A 15,000-nucleotide genomic window follows, 5' to 3' on the forward strand; every position below is an offset into this window, starting at 1 on the left:
CCACCACTGCCATTTACACACGGAGCTCATTTTGATGTTGACTCTTCAGCAGACTTTGTAACATAGACACAAAAAAAAAAAAATCCATCAAACAACAACAACAACAACAACATCCGGTGTTTCATGCTTTTCAGCAAATATGAAATGATACCAAAATTCTAAAAGAAAGAAAAGAAGAACATTTTTAAAAAAGACTTCTATTACTTCTCATATCTACATTCCCACTGGGTGTAGTGGCCAACAGCGTGGTGCTCCTGGAGCTCTGGTGAGGTGGAGGAGGGAGGGAGGGAGGGAGGGAGGGTTATCGTAAGGGCTGGTGCCAACTAGGAGAAAAGAAGGTGATGGAAGAAGGAAGGTATGGAAGTGTGATGAAAAGAGAGAGGTGAGAGAGGGGGGAGGTTGAAGGAAAAGAGACAAGATGAACTTTTTTTTTTCATTTTAATTTTTCATTTCAAAAACATTGTTTGGCCTCAGAATGTTTTTTTTGTACTGTATGTTACAATGTTGCTTTTGTCAATGTTATGTATTTTTTCCCGGTTGATATCTCTTTCCTCGAGGCACAGTCATTAGTTTCTGTTTCTGATTCCTTTGCAAGTTTTGTTTTTGTTTAGTTTTTTTCTTCTTCTGTCTTTCTTTGTTCATTTTGGTTTGGGTTTGTGTTGGGTTGAAGAGGTGTGTGGACTGGTGTGGTAGATGGCAGGTGAATGTGTGTGGTTTGAGGATTGGGGGACTTGATGCACGCTGGGGGCCCTAGAAAGAGTTCTAACAGAGCGCACACTTACGCTATTTCACATGTAATGGCTCTCATAAACCGATCCGGCATACAATGGGTTCACTGTGTTTCTTTTAGTGCACTGAGATGGTTTCTGTGCAGAGAATATAAAGGGTGTTGGGTGTTATCCACTTCACAAGACCAGGAGACAGGACACCTGCAAGTTGTGCCTGGAGTTCAGGAGTTTAGGGAACTGAAGCGGAATGTCAACAGAGTTCTAGAGTAGCCCTTCACTCTGCCTGTTCAGATGGTTGAGCATAACACAATTAAAACTCCATGAGAGATGTTTCCTGAAGTGATACAGAGAGATGGTCGGTGTTGAACAAGATATTTGAGTTTCTCGATTGGTTGCCGTTGATGTGTATTAAAGTGCAAGAGGATATAAGACATTTTTGTTAATAATGGTTTCTGTTATCGGTGGAAGGCAGAAGGTTATGTGTGGATTGGAAGTACATGCTCCTGTTGTTTAAAGAGTAGATTTAAAGCATTTTATATTTTTGTTGGTTTTATAAATGTATATTGGGGTCAAAAAGAAAAGGAGAGAAAAAAAAAAGCTTAAAAACAACAACGACAAAACAAAAAACATTATACAAACTTTTATTGTGTATTCATAACAGGTCATTTTGGAAGCACATTAATTGGAGAAAAGGTCACCATGTTTGTAAAACAGAAATAACCACATCGTTTAAGTGTATATCAAATCTGTAGAGTCATGCTGATCACCTATTTATATTTTGTACTGTCAAGAGTAAAAAAAAAAAAAATAATAAAAAGAAGAAAAAAAAAAGAAAGACGAAATGTATCTTCAGCTTTTGTTTTAAGGCGATGAATACATGTTGAACTTGATGATGACCTGATCTCCAAAGGTTTTTAAAGGAGATTACAGAAAGAAAGAGTGGAAGGTTCCATGGGGGAGCCAAGTGATGAGTGAGAGAAAGGGGGTGAATGCAGCAGGGATAGACAGAAGATAGACAGCAGCAGTGTTACAGTACAACTCCCTTCATTTCACTGCAATTATATGAAGTTGCTGACAGCCTAATAAAACCTGCTTTGATTTCACTAATGCATCTTTAAAGAAATATTTGAAGCAAGCATGAAAAATGTACAGATGTTTATATTATATTCTTTCTAAGTGCCAGTTTTTGTGGTGTAATTGGATATTAAATCATTCACATCCAGAAAGAGAGAGAGTGCATTAGAGAAAGGCAGTTATAGTTATACCGGTATGTGGTTGAAGGCAAAATGTGCATCATATTGTACAAAAGTATACAAATTCAGTTGGATTCTTTCTCTCTCCTCTAGGGTGCAGTAGATGATAAATGCAGATATTTATGCCATTGTCTGAAAAGGGGACTAACTGAACTGCACATGTGGTTAAAGGTTTAGTGATGTTGTGAAGTGTCTATCTCCAAGTGGACACGATGACCCTTGTTTCTCAGACGGGCAGGGCAAGGGGAGAGAGGGACCCTCTGAGACTGCGTAACTCATGCGTCAGCTAGGCGAACGGCATGTGCCTGCGTTGAAGTCTGATTTTCTTTGTGATGTGACTTTATAAAAGCTTGCATATTTTACACAGTGTTTACAACGACTTATGTGATTCAAGTGACGAATAAAAAGTACATGTATTAACTTTGATTTCAGAGAAACGTAGTAACGTAACTGCCCCATGTTAACGTCTTTCATGTTGACGTCCACAGAACTGTGTGCTTTGATCGGACAATTACTCTCTCACTGTCTATTCCTGACTGCCTTTTGCAGTACCACAACCAAAGGATCTGGTGTTGTATTTACGTATATACATATGAAGGAGTCCAGGGGGATGTTTGGGGGTGTACATCTCATATGAGAGGAGTCCAGGGGGGGGGGGTTGTGGGTGTACATCTCATTGTACAGTTCTGAAACAGAAGCGCCAACTGTGCTGTGAAAGAAATGCAAGAGAGTGGACAGAAAATTTAATCAAATGAGCAAGACCTACCTGTGTAGATATCACTGACTCAACACCTTTCAAAAATAAAGTAACTGTACTACTCAGTAGCAAATGTGTTTGTAACTATCATGTGCCTTAACCTTTTCCATGGTAGATGAAGATAACAATGTGTTTTATATATATATATATATATATATATATATATATATATATATATATATATATATATATATATAACTCTATCCCTTCTGTCCCCCCCCCCCCCCCTCATCATTCCTTTATATCTTTCTCTGTTGACCTTTTCCTTCCCTGTTCTTTGTCAGCCTCCCCATCTCTCCTTCTACCCTTCATCTCACACACTCACACATTCACTCACTCTGTCCTCAGTGTAGTCTAGACTGTTGGTGGGTTTTTGCCTTGTATTACATTGTATTATAAACTTTTAAAAGATAGACATAAAGAGACGGTTTGATTTCATAGCAGAGTAAGTTGTTAATGCTTTCGTAGCGACCAGAAGCGATGCCACAGTGACAGAATGTATTATGTTAATTTTACTAATACCCAGAGGCAAGTATTACGCTTGTTAAAATAACGGAAAAATACTGGTTTGTAGAGTATCAATTTGGTGTGTTTTCAATAAATCATGCCTGGAAAGAACTTGTGCATTTTGTTTGTTTGTTGTTCACATGCTTTAACAGGACCATATACTGTATATATGTATAAGTGTCTACATCTGCAATGCATTTGACCTCATACTACAATATTGAAGTCTTTAGATAGAAATATATGTTTATATGAATATGAAGGTAACCGTATTTTAAGTATTACAACTTAATTTGATGTGAGGAAATGATCACCACATATGAATTACAATTCATACTGCTTCAATGCTGAAGGCCACACAGTATCAGCCTCTCCTTTTTTTGCAACACTTGAAAACAAATTGCGTTAGTGAATGCACCCCTGCTCCCCCAACTGGGACGAGGGAGGCGTTTCAATCCTTCAAAGCGGCCTCCCCTTCGCTCCTCCGTCTTTAGCTGTTGTGAAAGCAATGGATACGTGAAACGAATGAGCAGGATGCTGCTCACTAATGTATGTCTCACATTTCCCCGTCCGATTATTATTCATGAGTGAGGTTTAAGGAAAAAGAGACGAAGAGAAATGAAGCTTCGTTCGACTGTTGAGACGCACCCCGCCGTGGTTTTCTATCGGGCAGATCAGCAGACGCCTATGACTCAGTAGAGGTCCTTTCATAACAACAACATGGCAGCCCTCTGTAGAGGCAGACACCGGTGGAAACCAACACAGTGCTTTACAGTTCTTACCAGAACTTTTACAGGTATGGTTTTTTAATGTGCTGTATTGGTACATGGCCAGTTAACTACTGTCGAATTGTCTGGTTTAGTATTACAAATAAATACACAGGCTCTTATACGAAGGGATTTGTTTTAGCTGGCCAGCAATTGAACACACAGTGATCACAGTCATCTACGTCATCTACGCAGCAAGCTGTCAGACTCAAGTCTCTTCATGTGTCTGACGACATCCCGTCTACATATTGCAGATACTGTAATGCTGACAGTGTAATCGTTTCTGTATCATAACGGTGTGTTTATTGACAAACAAGACAAGTCAACACAACTTTATTTCAGGGAAATCCGACTATGATCTTGTCGTTCTTGGTGGTGGTTCGGGGGGTCTTGCCTGCTCCAAAGAGGGTGAGTCGATCAGGGTTAGATCAGGACTATAAACCCCGAAGGTCCTCCTCATCATATCGAGTTCTTCCTTTACAAAGATACTGATGTACATATTCGATTAAAATTGCCTTTGAAAAGTGACCTCCTAGTCTTTCCCATACGGTATGCCATCTTCAAGTCCAAGTGAAGTACTTGACCTGAGTGACTAGCCTAATACCTGGTGTCCTTTATTTGTATTTTTTCCCCAGCGGCTCAGTTGGGACAGAAAGTGGCTGTTTTAGATTATGTGGAGCCCTCAGTTAAAGGTAAGACTGTCAAACTCATTATTTTTAATTCGATTCCCATTCTCTTATCGCAAGGAAGGTTAAAGAGACTGCGTGTCTGCAGGAATTAATGTAAAAAGTACTACAAAATGATTACAACATGACCACAGTGGAGCAACTTCCAACACAAACAAAGAAATTGTGACGAAGGAGGCTCTCGTTAGGCTGTGGCTGTGTGTGTGTGTGTGTGTGTGTGTGTGTGTGAGTGATATGACACACGCACAGACAGACAGACAGACAGACAGACAGACTGTGTGTCTGTGTGTGTGTCTGTGTGTCTCTGTCTGTCTGTCATATTGCTACAGAGTCTCAGTGTGTGTTCTCATGCCACCCTTCCAGGGACCAAGTGGGGCATCGGTGGCACGTGTGTCAACGTGGGCTGTATCCCCAAGAAGCTGATGCACCAGGCGGCTCTGCTGGGCACCGCCGTGAAGGACGCCAAGAAGTATGGCTGGCAAATCCCTGGCCCCGTCTCCCACGACTGGTGAGATCTCATTAGAAGAACAATGCCACTTGGCGTAGGCGTCTAGGACTTGCCTGCGTGCGTTTCTCCTCCGTCAGAATTCCCCATCACTCTAGTGAAGTAGATACACTTGAAAAGAAACACCAGATTGTCCTTCTCAGCGCCAGTGTTTTAAGTCGCTGCACTCCTCACACGGTGGTAGAGTAATGGCAGAATACCGCCACCTAGCGGTCGTCCTGCAGTAAGGCACGGGGGGTTGACCTTGGCAACACAGGCAACGACATTACATGGGAAAGCCCACCAGAGGGCGCCGTTGTACTGAAGTGTGTATAGTTTAATTATTTTCAACTCACCCTTACTCACAACGCACACCAAGTCAAACTTCTTGGTTGCTTGGAAAATGATGTGTGACCGTGTGTCTCCTGTGTGTTCTCCAGGGCCACCATGGCAGAAGCCGTCCAGATGCACGTGAGGTCCCTCAACTGGGGCCACCGGGTCCAGCTACAGGACAAGTGAGTGACAACGATTCCATAGATTGAAGCCTTAGTTATAGTTAGTCTAATAAAAAAAGCATCTTCAATGGAGATTTTCAGTCGACGACGTGATTTAGTCCTTGTACGAGGCTTAATCTGTGTCTGGGGGGGGAAAGACTTTCGGGTCTGGATAGGAAACCCAACAGAAGTACTCACCTGCAATATTGAAAGTTTCGTTTTTATTATGATTATTGGTTATGAGGAGTTCCTGATGTGAGGTATTCCCTTGTGGCGCTTTTCCACTACCGTGCCGTACAGAGCCGGGCCGCGTGAGCCCGGTTTGTTTTCCTTTCTCCACTGCCAACCGAGCCGGGCCGTTTTAGCTACCCTTCTTGACTAGGAACTACTAGGAGCTAACAGTACTTTCGGGCCAGGCTGTGTGTGACGTGCGATGCTGCAGATCGTTGATTGGTCAATGGAAATCGTCATCCCATGTTCATAGACTTCATCGCTAACCGCCATTTTTAAATACCACAACAGATTTTGCTCTCGGAAAATGTCACTTACTGTGTCTGTAATAAAGACTGTGTCTTGTGAATAAAGATTTGAAAAATTATGATAACCATCTTATTATCTTAGTTTAATGTAATTTCAATGCATCATAGAACTTCCATTTATATAACATAACAAGCATAACCAAAAAATCGCTATTATGGCGAAGTGCTGTGCCTATGCTGTTCCTCAGTCCAACACGCTTCATCATCCCCCTTCTAAAACTGCCATCCCCCCTTTTCATCTGTTATGTCATTTTATCTATGAACATGGTATTACTGTTATTTCGAAATGTAAGCCTCTTTCACACATAGTTCCCTGTAATTTCCATGGAATCCCAAGCTGTGCCGATCAGACATTTTCGCCGTTCACTCATGAGCCAAATGCCGGTAGATTCGCGTCTTGCTCCCTTTAACACATGTCGGCGTTTCCCTGGTTGCGCGATCTACTAGAACTATTAGATCTACTAGAAGTGAAAGCGGCAACTAACAGGCACGTAACATCCATATGCTGTATAAATAAATATATTTGACTACCAGCAAGACACCGGAGCACTCGTATCTATAACAAACACAGAGATTATATGAGCCCCGCGTCAGTCCAATGGGAGCGTCAAGCACAGCCTTTCCGTAGAAATACATCGCTCCCTGTCTAACGTTATATATCTAACGTTACATGTTTTAAGGCTGATCTGTGCATGATAGTGCTGCATTTTGACATAATTCTTATTGCATTTCCCCCCGTTGAGCTGTATAGCGGTACTTATTAAAGTGAAGTGCTCTTATGACACTTAACTCCTCCTACTGTCTCGACTCGCTCCAGGTCTGTTGTGTATAATGGAGAAGCGTTTGGTACGGGTAGGATACAAATGCGTGCCGTACCGAGCTGTACTGATCTGGTCAATGGAAAAGCGCCATTGGAGGCCTCTCAGTGGCAGACCTGTTGGTACACAGAGGTTACAGCCACGTGTGATGAGCTGGCTGACTGGTTGGCTGGTTGGCTGGCTGACTGACTGACTGACTGGCTGACTGGCTGACTGGCTGACTGACTGACTGACTGGCTGGCTGGCTGACTGGCTGACTGGCTGGCAGAATGACTGACTGACGACTGACTGACTGGCTGACTGACTGACTGACAGACTGACTGACTGGCTAGCTGACAGAATTGCTGACTGACTGGCTGACTGACTGACTGACTGGCTGACTGACTGACTAGCTGACAGAATTGCTGACTGACTGGCTGACTGACTGACTGACTGACTGGCTGACTGACTGACTGACTAGCTGACAGAATTGCTGACTGACTGGCTGACTGACTGACTGACTGGCTGGCAGAATGACTGACTGGCTGGCAGAATGACTGACTAACTAGCTGTCTGGATGACTGACTGGTTTACTGTCTGACTGACTGGCTGACTGCCTGCCTGACTGTCTGTGACTGCCTGGCTGACTGGCTGACTGCCTGACTGACTGCCTGACTGACTGACTGACTGGCTGACTGGCTGACTGCCTGACTGGCTGACTGTCTGTCTGTCTGACTGACTGCCTGCCTGTCTGACTGTCTGACTGTCTGACTGTCTGACTGACTGACTGACTGACTGACTGCCTGCCTGCCTGCCTGACTGTCTGTCTGTCTGTCTGACTAGCCTGAGGGCCAGCAGGTGTTGCAGCCCTGCCTGTCCATGCCCACGCCTCCTCTCCACAGCTGTGCTCATTGTGCGAACGACAACAACTCTTTTCTTCCTCCCCACCCAACCTTCAATCGGGGGAAAAACGGCTTTAGCGGGCGCGGGCCGCGACTTGAAACCGCTACGGCCGAACCCCACGTCTGTCTTTGAATACCAAGAGATCTCAAGTGGTTGGCACGGTGTCACAGAGCCTGTGTGTGTGTGTGTGTGTGTGTGTGTGTGTGTTCTGACAGGAAGGTGAAGTACCTGAACATGAAGGGGAGCTTGCTGGACGGCCACACCGTCCGAGGCGTCACCAGAGCGGGGAAGGAGGTAGGGAGGAGACCATGGTCAATCCAGACAGACCGTTAGACGTTAGTCAGATGTCAGTTTCATCCTTCGACATCAAGGGCCGCCCATAGGGTCAAGCCCTGTGCACTTTCAAACCTACTTTAAAGGTATTATCTCATTCCCCCCCCCCCTCCCTCACAGACGACGCTGACCGCCAGGAACATCGTGATAGCGACGGGAGGGCGGCCGAAGTACCCCGGGCATGTAAGTGTTTCTTTGGCCCCCGGCCTGTTTGGTGGGGGGAAGGCCTGGCACCGTAAGACATACACACACCGCGGCGGCTGGAAAGCATTGATCCTTCCCTGGCGGCTGATAGCCCAGGAGCCCAGGAGCGTGGTGTGAGTGGAAAAACATCACACTGCTGTTTTGTAAGCTTCTCAGAAGGACACCTACCCCCCCCCCCCCCCGCCCCGCCTTCCTCCCCAGACCCCCTGTTGTGTGACACAGTCCCTGGCTCACTGCTGATAACAGATTTTTAAAAAGAGTCCAACTGAGTTTATTGGCCTACCCTCCCTACCGAAAAAGGCTTTGTTGATAATAGCAGTACTCAAACTGCCATATGATTAAGTTATTGTTGTTGTTGTTGTGTTGTTATTGATGTTGTTGTTGTTGTGTTGTGTTGTTTTGTGTTGTGTTGTGTTGTTGTTTTGTTTTGTGTTGTGTTGTTATTGATGTTGTTGTTGTTGTTTTGTGTTGTGTTGTGTTGTGTTGTGTTGTTATTTATGTTGTTGTGTCGTTATTGTTGTTGTTGTTGTTGTTGTTGTGTGTGACATCATCCTCTGTTGTTGCAGATCCCCGGGGCGTCGGAGCACGGCATCACCAGTGACGACCTCTTCTGGCTGAGGGAGTCTCCCGGGAAGACGTGAGTGTCGTTACCATGGAGGCAGGCCCCCGCCTGCGGCGTACATCACTGCGGCGTACATCACCCTCCCTCCCCTCCCTCCCTTCCCGGTGGTGCTAAATGTTCCTGTCACGCTCTCCTCACCCCGTGACTCCCCATTAGCTGACCTTTCCAGAGGACAACCTCCCAACGCGGCCGCGTTACCGTCCCTGTCATCGGCCGTCTAATTGGCCTCTCCCCCCCGGGGGGAGGGGGGAGGGGGGTGGGGAGGCTCTCTTCCTCTTGGCTCCAAACGGAGGTTTCCGAGGTTCAGCACCGCGAGGAGAGGACGACGGATAAGATCTCTCGGTCTCGTCGCTGAACGTCGAGTGCTTTTTATTATTCGACGTCGACTTCCCTGTTTTTTCCCGGTTGTCGTGTGTCACGGCTCGAAAAAAAACAAAACAGCGTCGACCCCGTCGTGTAAAAAAAACTGAGCAGGAACAGGCTGCTGTTCTGACGTTTCGCCACTTGGGGGCAGTATGGATCCACTCACGGGGCTGATCCCGCTGTCACCCTGCTGCTTTTCCCCCCCCTCTGTACTGTACCTTCCGTTCAACCGATTACCTCAGAAAGCTCTCCCCCTCGACTCCCTCCCCCTCCCCTCCCCAACACACAACCCACCCCCCCCCCTCCCCAACACACAACCCCCCCCCCCCTCCCCCAGAAAGAGCACTCGAGCCCAGGAAGCCCTTCATGTTGAGTGGGACTGTTAAGTGTGGGGTTCTCTCTCTGCGCCTCTCGCCTCAGGGTGGTTAGCGTTAGCCGTGTTAGCTCCCCTCCCCTCTCCTCCTTAGGCCTGTCTTCGGCTCTCAGGAGCTAGCGCTGTGTGTGTGTTGACTAGTTGTTGTGCTGCTGTCAGCTGTGCAGGTGGGCTCTGAGAGGGTGTGTGAGATGACAGTCAGGTCGGGGGGGGGGGGGGGTGGAGGGAGGAGGGAAGGCCCCAGGTGAGTGATGGCTGCTGCCTCGGAGGGCGCACACAACCCCCCCCCCCCCCCCCCACACACACACACACACACACCGGAGTGACAGACACGTCTCATTCCCCCCTTCTTGACAGACCGACCTGATGCCGGGGGTGTCCGACCATCGCGGGGAAAAACACTGAGCGTGTGAGCGCGTGCCTGCGATGACTAAACACTCCACACCTGTGTGGATGGAGGGACGCAGCACGCTAACAATTAGCTTTCACCCAGCAGGGATGGGAAGGGTGCTCTTAAGTGCCTGTGAGATGATATGAGTGATACAGTCAAGACTTGTCCTTGTGTCTGTGGGGGTCTGTACTTCACCACTCACTCCTCTTCATCACCACCCGGGACCTAAGGGCAGCAGTGCGAGTCAGAATCCGAATCCGAATTAGCTTTTGTTACTATCTAATGTAGCTAACACAAGAGTAACATTCTTAGCCTTAAAATGGACTCTTAACACACCTCACACCACAGGATAATCTCGTAGGAGCCATCTGATAATCGGGCGTTTGCTGTCCTTGGGCGGAAGGGGGGAAATCGGGCCAAAATCGGCCAGATCATCTTTATGTGTACCAGGCTTTAGGTGCTTCAACATTGCAGCAAGATACAAAATCAACGATTAATAGTAAGACAAGTAAAGAAAGTAATGATAAAGTGATGGTAGTCGTACTACAGCGGGACCAGTCGTACTGCAGTAGAAACAGTCCTGCAAAAATGCTGTACGGGTTTACAATATGATGAATTAATAATTAACATGCAATATCATACAATATCATACAATATGCAATATAAAACACATGCAATATCATACAATATGCAATATAAAACACATATGATACAGTACAGGTAGTGTTCAAGTACAGGTAGTGTTCAGGTAGTCATATAATATATGATCTTTGTAGTGAGGGTGGTTTGGGGAAGACAGTCTTTTGTTTTCTGTTTTCTGAGTCTTGTCGCGTGTTCAGGTGACCGGAAGGTTGCAGGTTCGACTCCCCGGGGCTGGGAGGGAGGGTGTGAGCTGGCCGTGGGAGGGTCGCTGCCTGGCATCAATACATCAGCGTCAGTAAAACTCTGGCGTTTGTGCACTCGAGCATCGCACTTCACCTCTGCACCCTGCCAAAATGAGATAAAAAAACAGTGTTTTGTTCTGGCCTGTTCGAGTTTGTGTGTCTGTGCGTGCGTGTTCGAGTTTGTGTGTCTGTGCGTGCGTGTTCGAGTTTGTGCGTCTGTGCGTGCGTGTTCGAGTTTGTGCGTCTGTGCGTGTGTGTTCGAGTTTGTGTGTCTGTATGTGCGTGTTCGAGTTTGTGTGTCTGTGTGTGCGTGTTCAAGTTTGTGTGCGTGTTCGAGTTTGTGTGTCTGTGTGTGCGTGTTCGAGTTTGTGTGTCTGTGCGTGCGTGTTCGAGTTTGTGTGTCTGTGCGTGCGTGTTCGAGTTTGTGCGTCTGTGCGTGCGTGTTCGAGTTTGTGCGTCTGTGCGTGCGTGTTTGAGTTTGTGTGTCTGTGTGTGCGTGTTCGAGTTTGTGTGTCTGTGCGTGCGCCCGTACGTCTGCATGTCTTCAGTTAAGTCCTCCTGACAGCGATATGATAATTTCCCTCGGAAAAACACGCCAATTAAGATGCGAGCTGCGCTGTGACCTTGACCAGCCCTGCTGCCTCCGCAGTAGCCTGTCCCCCCTTCAGGGAGCGCTCTCAAATAGCCCCATTATTGTAAACAGCATCTCCACAAACACGCAGGAGGTCACCGCTTCTCTCTCTCTCTCTTTCTTATCGTCTTGTCTAGACTGCCCGAGTCCCACCCAAGGCTACCAGCGGCGTGCACCAGGGCCACACACACACGCCTCCTCCTCCTCCTCCCAGACTCCACAGTCGTTCAGTCATTGAAGTGGTTCTCGGCTTTAAAAAAGTCAGTTGTCTAGCGCTTCAGACGAAGCCAAGGCCGCAGGGAAGGCGTGAAGTGAAGATAGAAGATAGCGTCTTTTGTTGTTTTTGAACGGGAGCGCTTTCGACGCGCACGGTTCAAGGTTAGTCCGTCGGTACTTGACGGGGACTTGATAGACGCGGCGTATCACTCTGTGTGTGTATGTGTGTGTCTGTGTCTGTGTGTGTGTGTGAGCGTTTGTGTTGTGTGTCCTCTCTGTAGGTCCAGACAGGCTCCCCCCCACTCAGCCCCCCCCCCCGGCCCACTCTAGACATTCGTTAACACGACATAACAGTTAACATGACATCTGTTGTCTGGGTGGTGGTACAATTGTATTTTCAGCGATGCACTTTTTTTTTCTTCTTTCTTTTGATTGAACTTCCATTATCCTCTCCACACACAAAAAAAAACGACGGGGAGAACAGTGGGAGGAGAGAGAGATACCAGACAGGCTTGAAATCCAATATCTACCCAACCTACTGAGGGAGGGGGCGGGGGAGGGGGGGACCCATGGCCAAGGGAGAAGGAGACACATCTCGGTGATGAAAGTGAGGAATCGGGGCTAAAGCTCCTGGCCTAATCCTCCCGCTAAGCCACCTCTCACGGCGTGGGAGAGCTAAGTGCAGCTGTGTGCATTAAGGGCCTGGACAGGAAGGGAGCGCGGGCCAGGGAGCTCTGGGTCTCTTAGCGGTTAGCGATAACGTTTGGGTGGGGTGGGGGGAGAGGCCCCCATCGTGCGGGTGACAGGGCTTCACTCAGCGGAGCGATGTGTGTGACTGAGCCCTGAAACCGACACACTCACACACACACCCCCCCTCCGTCCACCGCGAGGATTAGCCAGAACGCTAGCAATTAGTGAGTCCTCTCCGCGGAGGACCTCAAGGCTGGATTAGAGGTGTGATTCACCTGGACCACACACACACACACACACACACACACAGCACAAACGCTCACACACGCACACACAGCACACTCACAGACACAGCACATACACACACACGCACAGCACAAACGCTCACACACGCACACACAGCACAAACACACACACGCACACACAGCACAAACACACACACGCACACACACACGCACACCACAAACGCTCACACACAGCACAAACACACGCACACACACACACACACGCACAGCACAAACGCTCAGACACGTACACACAGCACAAACACACGCACACACACACACACACACACACACACACACACAAATATAACCCTGCATCTCTCTCCCAGTCTTGACTTTTGTGGATGAGTAACTGAGTAATCAAAGTGTGTTTTCATCACTTTTAAATCCCCCAGTAAACTGTCTGAGTAAACATTTCTCTCTCCATCTCCTGTGTTTTGCTTGGCAAAGCAAAGAGTCTTACGTTTAATCTTTTTACGCATAGAGAGAAAATCCCTATGAATGTGGTAAATACTCGTCCTATAAAAACAGAAATACAGATACTGTATTTGCACTGTGAAAGGTTACAGTTTGGGAATATAGCCGTGTATAATGACGATAACGACTGTGGTATTTATGTCTGTTCTTTCGCAGGCTTGTGGTTGGTGCTAGCTGTATCCTTAACCACCTCCGCTGGGCCTCCACTGGCTCTGGTTGCTGGGGGTAACCACACCATAATATGTGTGCTGTGGCTCTGCACGTCCCCGAAGTCTATGTCCTGCATGCTCGTTTACACACATGTGTGTGTGTGTGTGTGTGTGTGTGTGTGTGTGTGTGTGTGTCTGTGTCTGTGTGTCTGTGTGTCTGTGTGTGTGTGTCTGTCTGTGTGCGTGCGTGCGTGCGTAAGTGAATGTGCGTGTCTGTGTGCGTGCGTGAGTGAATGTGTGTGTCTGTGTGCATGTGTGTGTGTGTGTGTCTGTGTGCATGTGCGTGCGTGCGTGTGTGGTGGTGTTGTCTGAGTCCACCACCTGTTTTCCTGAACTCCGTCCTGTGAAGACGTGGCCCTGGAGTGTGCTGGCTTCCTGACAGGCATCGGCCTGGACACCACCGTCATGGTGCGCAGCATCGCCCTCCGGGGGTTCGACCAGGTACTGCTCCGTTCCTACTAGAAGCACAAGATGAAAGGGATATGGAAAGTTAGATTAACGAGCAGAGGTTGTACATTGTATCCCTTTTTTAAATTGATCTTTATTGTATTTTATCTTTACCTTTTCTTTTTACTGTTTTCCCCTGCTTGTATATGTTTTTATATATGTTTTTATATTCACTTTATGTTCCTATCCCTGTTGTAAAGCACTTTGAGCTGCATTTCTGTATGAAAGGTGCTATATAAGTAACGCTTTACTTACCGTACTTACTTATTTACTTACAAGATATTTACAACCGACAGCCATTTGTGAAGAGGGAGTACAGTTCGTCATTGCTAGTAGGTTAGGGGAGGGGGGGGGGGGGGCATGAGTCAGAGGACAGGCTTGTTGTTTGAAACCATTCCTCACATATCGTTAGCCTCATAGCATAATCGCCTACGTCATGCTTCACTTGTGGTCAGCCGAGCCATCTTTGTATGTAGTGTCAAAAATGCCTATGTCAAAGAGATGACTTGGGCAGATAGTGATTTTGGAATGGAACAAGCATTCTGATGAGGCTGACGGCATAGGCAATAATGCCCAGTGAATCAGCAGTGTTAGGAGAGTCGAGTTAGGCAGATATCTCAATTTGGCCAAAATAATATGACTTAGGCAATTATGCTATGAGGCTAACGATATGTGACAGCAGCTGGTGAAAGAGGGAACAAGTCAGCAACCGACCGAATGTTCAGACTTTTATTCTGTCGTTGAAAATCAATGACACGCTCGGTAGTCGAGCCAAAACATTGCAACGCAATGGATTCGGTGAGTAATCCACCACGACTACCTAGTGTTAGTGTAGAGTCTTGGGGATTACTCACCGGGATTATTACGAGCGTGTCATTGATGTTCAACAGAATAAAAGAACATCTGAACATCTTGATCGGTTGCCGACATGTTCCCTCTTTCACCAGCTGCTGTCACATATTGG

The 15,000-nt window shown here is 47.0% G+C and overlaps 1 protein-coding gene across 1 annotated transcript in view; it reads left to right on the forward strand.

Annotated features, from left to right (window-relative positions):
- Positions 1–3,962: 3,962 nt before the first annotated feature.
- Positions 3,963–15,000, forward strand: part of txnrd2.2 (thioredoxin reductase 2, tandem duplicate 2) — a gene marked incomplete at its 5' end in the record, with an annotated part of 36,504 nt that continues 25,466 nt past the window's right edge. The window contains 10 exons of the mRNA XM_080530651.1: positions 3,963–4,038; positions 4,352–4,417; positions 4,645–4,701; positions 5,059–5,203; positions 5,620–5,694; positions 8,128–8,206; positions 8,366–8,428; positions 9,016–9,086; positions 13,537–13,556; positions 13,939–14,030. Coding sequence (XP_080386777.1) covers positions 3,963–4,038; positions 4,352–4,417; positions 4,645–4,701; positions 5,059–5,203; positions 5,620–5,694; positions 8,128–8,206; positions 8,366–8,428; positions 9,016–9,086; positions 13,537–13,556; positions 13,939–14,030 — 744 coding nt within the window. The remainder of the gene's footprint in view (positions 4,039–4,351; positions 4,418–4,644; positions 4,702–5,058; positions 5,204–5,619; positions 5,695–8,127; positions 8,207–8,365; positions 8,429–9,015; positions 9,087–13,536; positions 13,557–13,938; positions 14,031–15,000) is intronic.

This window comes from Nansenia antarctica (genome assembly GCF_963989245.1).
Source record: "Nansenia antarctica genome assembly, chromosome: 5".
Lineage (NCBI taxonomy): Eukaryota > Metazoa > Chordata > Actinopteri > Argentiniformes > Microstomatidae > Nansenia > Nansenia antarctica.